Source organism: Myotis brandtii, unplaced genomic scaffold (genome assembly GCF_000412655.1).
Source record: "Myotis brandtii unplaced genomic scaffold, ASM41265v1 scaffold23, whole genome shotgun sequence".
Classification (NCBI taxonomy): domain Eukaryota; kingdom Metazoa; phylum Chordata; class Mammalia; order Chiroptera; family Vespertilionidae; genus Myotis; species Myotis brandtii.
The window spans coordinates 689,880-699,879 of record NW_005358649.1 but is presented as its reverse complement, the minus strand read 5'-3'; the positions used below and the strand labels follow the sequence as shown (position 1 = coordinate 699,879).

Here is a 10,000-nt window from a genome sequence, read left to right as displayed (position 1 = left end):
CAGGTCCCAGGAGTTCAGTTTGGGCACCCAGAGGCCACTGAACAATAGAGGGGGGGCAGATGCCCCTCCTCCACTCTCCCCTTTATGATAACAATTCTATAACACTCACACTCAAGGTGGGGTAACCTGCAGGCTTGACATTTTTGTCTGAAGCTTACCTTTGTTTCTTTCCCAATTATATTTTCTCTTTCATAGTAGTGCTGAAGTTGTTGGTTATGTTTTTCTTCTTCTTCTTTCTTCTTTTTTTCTGCTTCTTTTCGTCTTTTTTCAGCTAACCGAATCAGCTCTTCATTTTTCAGTCTTTGCTTTAAAATAAAGAGAAAAATATATACACTCCATACATACATTCTTATAGTCCATTAAAAAATGTGCTGCCTTATTTGTCTGAAATAGAGATATAAAATTGAAGATATAAATGAAATAGTGTTATTTTTTTAATTAAATCTTTATTGTTCAGATTATTACAGTTGTTCCTCTTTTTTCCCCATAGTCAAATAGTGTTCTTTAACATCAAGACATTGTTTGCTTAACACATTGCGTACCGCATAGAAATCTCTAAGACATACGCCAGGGACCGCACGTTTTTGGGCAAACTGCATGTTATTTAAATCATCATAATGCACTTTAGGTGTTATTTTTCAATAATTATAACATTTTTATTTACAAAAACAATTAAACAAACAACTAAAGTTCCTAGTACTTTTTTAACGTATGGTATTGGGTAAAACATTTTCCTCTATGAAGAGGGACCGAACAAAATTTACATAAGTATCTAGATTCGCTCCTTTTTCCATGGGCGTGAAAAACGAGAACACTCGTGAGTGGTCCTTAACAGATGGCGCGCGAAACACGAGAAATGTGTTAATAATAAAGTATTAGGCATCTATATATATAAAAGCCAAGCCACCGGAACAACTGGAACAACCAATCGTTATGACACACATTGCCCCCGATTGGCACCCCCAACCGCCACGCCGCCTCCCCCCAGCCTCCCCAGATCTGCCTCCTCACCCTGATTGGGGGTGGGCAGGCCAGCCAACCTCCTGCGCCCCCTGCCCCCAGCTGACCCGGCCCCAATTGGGCCCCCCTTCCCCTCCCTGCCACTGGCCTGGCCCGATCAGCCCCCATTGGTGCAGGCAGACCGAACCACCACCCGTGCATGAATTCGTGCACCAGGCTTCTAGTCTTATAACCTCCTTAGTCAGCCTAAACTATTTTTTGGCTTAAAATGTCATCATTTATCTCTTTCCTTAACCTAGTCTTTCAACTTTAATAGAATAATATCCAATGAATGGATATTGATCTGGAATTTTCTAAATGTACCCCAAGACTGATCTCTGTAAGTAATATATACCTTCTCAAGTCAGAATAAAAATTCCACTTCAGACTAACAGAAAACTGGAGTAGAAAAAAAATGCACCTCCTCCTCTTTCTCCCGCTTCTTCTCCTGTTCCTCTTCATACTCTTGCTGGATCCGTGCCCTCTGTTCTGCGAGCCGTCTTTCTTCTTTTTCTTCTTCAATCCTCAGTCTCTCACGCTCAGCTTCCTCTCTTTGTTTCTTCTCCGCAATCTAAAGAATTAAGCCTAGTTATTTCTTTGTAAAATACTACAAAGTTGGAATACCACTTGTTTTTTCCTAGTAGCCTATGAATTCAACATTTGTATCTTCTTTCTGCAAGTTAAAATAACTTCCTAAATTTTTCATTTCTTGTATTTTATTAGGAAGGCTACATAATGTAATGTTAAGAGCTATGAGTAACATTCCAGCTCCACCAAATACTTACAAACTGTGAGACCTGAAGAAACTTTCTTGTTCAGTTTTCTCCTCTTGTAAAAAGAGATATTAATGTCTGTATCTCAAAGGAGTGCTCAAAGAATGGATGTAAAGAAAATGTAATGTGAAAAATGTGAAAGTGCCTCCTCTATAGAAGGTAATGTAATGTTAAGAGCTATGAGTAACATTCCAGCTCCACCAAATACTTACAAACTGTGAGACCTGAAGAAACTTTCTTGTTCAGTTTTCTCCTCTTGTAAAAAGAGATATTAATGTCTATATCTCAAAGGAGTGCTCAAAGAATGGATGTAAAGAAAATGTAATGTGAAAAATGTGAAAGTGCCTCCTCTATAGATGAGACCTAAGAATATACATTTAGGTCTAAGTAATTCATGTTTATGTTATTCTGTAGCAACTGATACGAGATGTCTCAGCTCCCTGGCTTGATTAGGATCCTGAAACAGCAAATCAGTGTTTCAGCATCCAACCGTTCCTTATGCAAGAACCCCTCCCTCAAAACATCCTTCCTTCTGTCTTATCTACTGGTTAGTTGTAAGGTGAGGAGGACTTCAGCCACCAGGACTCAGTGCAAATAGTACAATTTCATCTTGAATGTCCCGGTGGCGTGCAGTGCTGAATATCACTCTGGGGGGACATTCTAAGGCAGAGTCCAAGTCCTGGCAGAAGGGACCGTCAGAGAGTCTGCATCCTCCAAGGGTGAAGTAGGGAAGGAAGCGTGCATACTGGGTACTCAATAGGTTTCAATTACTCTTAAGTAGACATTGATTACAGCCATTTGTATTATTTCACTGCTCCTATCTGCACTGCCTCTAGCTTCAACCTTGTTATATCTAGCGCTGTTGATCTTTTGAGCTGTAAGAACTTTAATCTTCATGCATGTCCCATGATTGCACATGCTAGGGTTTTTTCCAACTCTTCTTTCTCAAAAAACCATTAAATATGCACAATCTTAACATTTAGTACTAAGCAGTGTGCTCGTAATCATTTCTCCAAGTATCATATTCCTAGAGAAAACATCATTTATTATCTATATGGCAAAACATCACATCTTACACTCAGTTCCCCACTTCTTCCCACTCTGTGAAAAAAAAAATCACAATCAGGGTCCCTTCTCCATTAAGGGTCACAATCATAAATGAGTCACACACCTGTGAGTCCATAGAAATGTCGTTCCAACAAAAATGCTACACGGTCCTTACCAGAAAGAGGACAGCTAGCTTCTAGGTGAGTGGTTTTCAAACTGTATAATACAAAAATGCTTCAAAGGTTCTACAAATAGTTTATTAAATGTTTTACTTTTAAAGTTCTAATTTAAAATGGTACCTAAACACTCACATGTGTTGTTTACCAAATTCTAGCCACATGAAGACTTCTGCTGCATAACTTAAATTTTTGGTGCAGATAAGGAGCCAAGGCCATCTTTGTGCACAGATCTGAACATTTTACAGCATCTCTTTTAACACTTAAGTTTGGAGTTATATCTGTATGACACTATACTACTGTTGATAGTAATAATAAATATCATTTAGCTAGTTCTGGGTTAGACTTTGAGGGTGAAAAATGGGGACGGTTAAGAGACTGATAAAGAAAATATGTAAACCACCATTTGACACTGAGGGTTTACAAGTGGGAGAACTGAAAGCTGGACTTACTCTGAAACTAACATAGTCAAAGCGCCCCATTATTAGATTTTCCCAGAGGGAAAAATTTCCTAGAACTGTAAGTTCTGTTCCTACAGATGTGATGCTGAAATGAGACTTGGGTTCCAGCAGTGGCTCTACCACCATAAGATGAGCCTCTCTGCCTGTATTTTAATTGCATATCATAAAATAAAATACCTTTCTCAGAGAGTTTTGAGGTTTAATGAGATACTATATGTAAAAGTACCCTATAAACAATAACAAGCTATATACATTTTGCAATATTTTGTTTTTCCTGAATTCTACCCTCGACCGTGCAACACTTGCTAAGTACAATAGGAGCTACTTGAATTCTGACTTGCTGTCATTATAGGCAACATACCACAGGATCTTTCAAGTTCAACCAGTAACTCTGTATCCCTCAAAATGCTGCTGCCTGACTTGAGTGGCCAATGTCCTTGGGGCCTCTGATTCCACTTTCTGATATTCAATAACTATTCATTCTGTCATTCATGAGAAAGGCCTTTCCATCATTTCCACCGTCACCACTCTAGTAAAATACCCTTGCTTCCAACGTTTTAAACCTCCCAATAATATACCCTCAACACTGATGCCAGAGCATCCTTAAGGCTGCATCTATTATGTCATTCCCTTAGGTAAGAGGCCACAAAATTAGAATTAGAAAGGTAACATCTTTGAGTAGGATCTCTTTTAGAGGAAGTTAAGAGCCTGGGATTAGATTGGATAGCCTTAAATGTCAGGCTAAGGAATTTGGAAATTCCTGTAGAAAAGAAAAGCTACTACCAGGTTTTGAGTAAAAAAAGAGTAACATGTGAAGCCCTATGAAAGGAAGATTAAACAGATCCCAGAATTAATCTGACACTGGAATGTCAGTGTGGGTGGAGAAGGGGTGATGGGAGGGGAGAAGAAACTGAGTCCCTCATGGGCAGGTCTCTCGTTCATCTCAGGTGCTCTCCATAGTATTCAGCACAAGGGTGGGCACAGTATGGGAGAAGTCTGTTTGCTTAATAAACACTGGATGCATAAGTGCCTTCCTTTGGGCATTTCTAATATTTTATTTATTTATTTATTTTTTTATTGCTGGCATTTCTAATATTTTAAATGCTATCTGTTTACATACATAAATGCAGCAAATAAATGCAATTATGATTACATCATATTTTAATTTATTTACAATCTATACTACTGAGTCAAGAATATCAAATCTTTTGGGGGGAAAAATTATTGACATTCTACTAATACATAAGCATCTAGAAAGAGTAATTCTATACCTAAAAGGTGAATATTTTATTACCTTCAGTTTTAGAAATTTCAGCACTCTTTAACAATTAGTGATTTAATAAAGTTTAGAAAAGATTAAGTCAACTGGTACACCCGTCTCCTTATTCTTTTTTTCAAATCAAGTGACATAATTTTAGTACTATCTATATCTGATATATATTAGAAATTGTAGAAAACTGCATGGCACCTTAAAATTTATTCAGCATGTGGATAAACTCTTTGCAAGTTCAGTTCATTAAAACCTTTATGAAACTTGAAACTATGATCAAATAAACATTTCACCTGAAACCGAAGAAAATTCTTGTATGATTCTTGCTGTCTAATCTGAAGTTCAGTTAGGGGCTCACCAAATACATTTCCCCGAGCAAAAGGAGAGCTCTGTGTTTGTATATGACCTTGAAAGAGAAATTTGCCAAAACATACCATTAGGGCAATGCTTAGAAAAAGTAAACAGTCAGGAATGAAGAGTTAGCTATTAAATTCATATTTTAATAAAATGTGCTAAATATGGAAATCCAGAGATTACAGTCAAAAAGGAAGGCTGAGATTAGAATCTGAAGACCAAGTGAAAAGTAATGCGACAAAGAAAAATGAAACTAAAATAAAATTAATAGTTGAAATATCATAATATAGCTGTACCTTAAAGACACCAAGAAAACATAAAAGGTACTCCGTAATAGCTAATCAACTCTGATTGCAGCAAAGGCTTTAAAGTAAAATTTATGGAGAGAAAAAAATACATAAAGTTCTCATGTATGTAAATATCCTTTTAAGAAACTGCTTAATTATATATTAAATGTATTATGTACATATATGTAAAAAATATCTAAGTTGTTTTAAAAAAATCAGTAATTCCAAGTCTTCTATCTATGGTTAAAACAATAAACAAGAAAGTAAGATCTAAAATCTTTTTAAAATTAAAATGACTCTTTTAATCATTACAATTTTTATTTAAAAATTCTATCTAATTAATGGGACATAAACATGAATAATAAAAATGTTATCTATTACCTATAAGTAGTATTACACATTCTGGGAAAGGAAAATATTTCATAAAAGCAAGTTGAAAAATAATTAATACCTCAGGAGTCTCTACAAATGCAGAAAGAAAAAATTGTATTTAAATTTAAGCTTCATATAACTTTTTGTGTACTGACTCGTTCTTTGTACCATCAATCTAAAACATTTACTTTCTCTCACTCATATAGTTTGTGTAGGCCGACTATTTGAGAGTTGAGCTGCTATTTAGGTCTCTTTGCTCTGTATTTCAATTTATTAATACTTATTTGAATAGATCAGCAGACAGCAAAATCAATACTTATGCTATGGTATAAAAGCTGGTAGCAAAACAAAATTGAATGGTATTTTTTGCTTCAATGATCACTCAAATTCTAAGCCTTTGGGGCAATTAGAGAAGAAATATCAAAGACAAGGACAAATTCTTCTAAACATTTATAATAAATTATAAAAATAAAATTACAGGGAAACACTGTTGTACACAAAGTAAATGGAAATATATCTAGGGATCATGGTAAGCCACAAAATAAATTTAAGCCAAATTAGTATGGACTTCATAAATATGGTTCTTCACCCAAGAACCATAAAGTAAAGGGGGGGAAATGAACATTGGGAAGACCTCAAAACAGTCAAAACATTAGAGTATTATGAACCTTAAGCACACATTATAACATTCAATTTTCTTTCTTTTTAAAAAAAATATATTTTATTGATTTTTTACAGAGAGGAAGGGAGAGGGATGGAGAGTTAGAAACATTGATGAGAGAGAAACACCAATCAGCTACCTCCTGCGGATGTGCCCGCAACCACGGTACATGCCCTTGACTGGAATCGAACCTGGGACCCTTCAGTCCACAGGCCGACGCTCTATCCCCTGAGCCAAACCGGTCAGGGCATAACATTCAATTTTCAGTTGCATTTAAGTTCCCTAAGGCCTTTAAATATTAATGCCACATATGTGTATGTGCACACATATAAGTACACAAACATTAACACATATGTTATACATACACAGACACTCATACACATATATTATGGAATACCAACAAATTAGGTGACTTTGGATAAATCTTGCATTCAGAAAGTCTATTAGGAAATGAAAATTAATTGAGAAAATTTCAACTCACAAAAAATGAGGGAAACCCTGGTGGTGTGCAGAAAGGCTATGGACAACAAATTCTGCTGAGCATATTCAATCATCATGCTTGTGTTGTTTCCTGAGAAGGGGTCATGGAAACTTTATTTTTCCAGGATTTGCTGGTAAGCGGAGCTAAGTGATTGTTAGTTACTACGACAGAAAGTGCGAGGCTGAAACAGAACTACAAACAATGCTGAAGAACTACAAACTGGATGCGGAAGAAACGGGCAGAGAATGGGGTCTGTAGCACAGAGATCTCAATATAGACTATGAGAAGAAAAGGCAAATGAAGAGAAAAATAATGATAATAGAAAGAAGCCAAAATTCTCTTAGCAGCAATAATATGAATAGGTATTTTGATGCTCCTACTGCACACTGAATTATTACAGACCCAGAGTGAGAATCAAATCAATAATTTAATCAAAATCAAAAGTCAATTTTAGTGCTCCCAAAATCAAAAGTGGATCTACGGGGCAAAATCTACTGTGGGTCAAAGTAAGAAAGCATTTCTGGTAATTAGGGATCAAATAGCGGTGCCCACGGAAACAACGAACACTCCACCTCCTGAGCGTGAAGAAAGGCTGCACAGAGTAGCGCTACCCTGGACTGAAAGATGCAAGGCCAGTGATTCTAATCACAGTTTGGTCAGTAAGTCATAAGAGTTAAAAATAAAATAAAAAATTTTAGTCCAAGTTATTTTAAAAGGATTTCCTAATGTAAAGTTCTTTCCTAATCTAACATCGAAACTTTTGTGAAAGTAGAAGAGCAGAATTTGTAGCAAATAATTGGTTACTTTTATAGGCATCAACTTTCTTTGAGAAAAATATGATGCCAATTTTTCCTGGCAAGTCATAAAGAAAGATGATGAGTAATTTTCAATTTCTAGAACTTCTAATCGATGGATGTTGCTTAACAGCAAACCAAAGATATTTGCTTAAAAAAGGGGAGATGTGACTCGATATAAAATTAAACTTTTAATTATTCATTTCTTTGTACATTGTGGTTTTACAAGGGAGAACAAACAATTATTATAAAACAAGCAAAAAATTAATTTTATTGTACAATTTGTCATACCACATCTGATACCTCTCACCAATTCAAATAGTTATGGGTATAAAAAACAAACTATGTGTAAAAAGACTAGTTGATTTTGAGCAATGTCCTTCTACTAGCAAAATAAAAATGTTAGCAGCAGCTAAAACATGCATTAGCAAATTACAAAGCTGAGAACAGTATTAATTAAGAAGCAAACTATGTTTCCTTATTCACTTTTTTCAAAATACCTATGAAGAAAAGGTATTATAAAAAGCACAAATAACATGTTATGCTTCCTGACTCAGAGTAACCAAATTCTCAATATAGTAAGACTTCATCAGAGAACAGAAATGTTACTGAACAATTTTAGAAATGTAAAAGAAAAGATAGAATGTGATTAAACACCTGAGTTTTTATCTGCAGAATCTTCTAGGCTCTCAGCATTTGAAGTGGCTAAATTTTGGTCTAGAGATACAACAGCCCTTTTATCTTCATATGGTCTTGCATCTGGATTATGGTAGGCATCTATATTTTGTCTGTGCATCTTATTCAAATCAGCTGAGAGGGGAAAAATAAGCCATTTATTTCAATAAATACATTTTTATAATTAGTATGCTTAATACATTTTCTCAAAGCAGGGAATGTGAAACAACAACAACAGGACAGAGCTGGAATAATTCAATGATATCTTGGTGCCCTGAAAACTTAAAAAATAATGTTACAAAGCAAACTCAAAATCTTTGACAACCCATAAAAACCATATTTATCTCTTGTTACTTCAGAACCTGGATTCTCTTTAATACAGAAAATACAGCAACAATTCAAATAAGTCATCGTGAATTTTACCCAAGATCATTAGCATTCCTAATGGAAAAATATAATCTGTGCTGTTTTAAAACATATCCACAAATCCTTTGACAATTCTCCCTTCAAGATGGAGCTCAATTCCCTCCCCTCAAGTGTGGGCCATTGTTCGTAACTCACTCTTATAAACAGGATATTGCAGAATGAAGGTATATGACTTCTGAGGCTCCTTCATAAAAAGACATAATGGTTTCCACGTTGTTTGATCCACTGCCTCACTCACTCTGAAGAACGCCAGCTATTATATCACCAGGACACTGAAGGAGCCATAGGGAGAGGCCCATGCGACCTGAAACTGAGGCCTCCGGAGCCATGTGAGGAGCCAGATTGGAAACAGACTTTCCAGACCAGTCAAGCCTTCCGACGACTACAGCCCCACCTTCTGACATCTTGGACTGCAATTTGTGAGGAACCCTGAGACAGAACCATCCAGCTAACCCACTCACAAATTACTGATCCACAGAACTACAAGATAATAAATGTTTGTTACTTTAAAATGCTACATGTTGGGGTGATTTGTTACACAGGAACAGGTAGCATGGCAAAAATGTGACAATGTAGGACTTGTTCAAACAACCAGAAAATAGATCTGAATGACTGAAGAACTCAAAAGCTTTAACAAATAAAAAGTAGTTCTCCACATACAATTTGAACAGTGCTGCAGCAATGAAAGCAAACTGAAAACTGGATGTAAAAAGTATTTAGCAGGAGGCCTGTTATGTTCAAGGACGTGTTTTGAACATGAATCACAATTAGAATACCATACAGAACATGGTAAATAACATGTGAATGTTATTACCAAAGAGAAGGAGAGTTCAGAATCAGGAAAGTTCAGATCCTGTTCAACATTTAGGACAGGATGGACTGAGAGTTCCATAAGTAAAGGTGGGTGGGAAAGTCTAATAAAGAACAGTGTGAGAAACAGTTCCAAGGCGGTAAACATGAAGTATTCCAACAACATTAAAGTAGTCCAACTTGACTAGAGCACCAAACACATGTAAAAGAGCAATGACAATAGGAAAATACAGGCTGATGCCTATTCTGAAGTACTCTGAAACACAAACTGACGATTCTCAATTCTGTTCTGCAGAAGCACATGCGAGTAGAGACAGTTTTGGTGGTTATAAAAGTAGTACTACTAATAATGGCAGCTGACATTTAATAATCACTATTTTTATATTTTATACTAGAGGCCCGGTGCACAAAAAT

At 36.0% G+C, this 10,000-nt stretch overlaps 1 protein-coding gene across 5 annotated transcripts in view; it reads right to left on the bottom strand.

The window, feature by feature from the left end:
- CSPP1 (centrosome and spindle pole associated protein 1) overlaps positions 1-10,000 on the bottom strand; it is a 157,698-nt gene that overhangs the window by 24,023 nt on the left and 123,675 nt on the right. For all 5 annotated transcript variants that reach the window (XM_005866341.2, XM_014539806.1, XM_005866342.2 and 2 more), the window contains 4 exons: positions 8,333-8,485; positions 5,020-5,132; positions 1,421-1,570; positions 159-305 (listed from right to left, as the gene is read on the bottom strand). In XM_005866341.2, coding sequence (XP_005866403.1) covers positions 159-305; positions 1,421-1,570; positions 5,020-5,132; positions 8,333-8,485 — 563 coding nt within the window. The remainder of the gene's footprint in view (positions 1-158; positions 306-1,420; positions 1,571-5,019; positions 5,133-8,332; positions 8,486-10,000) is intronic.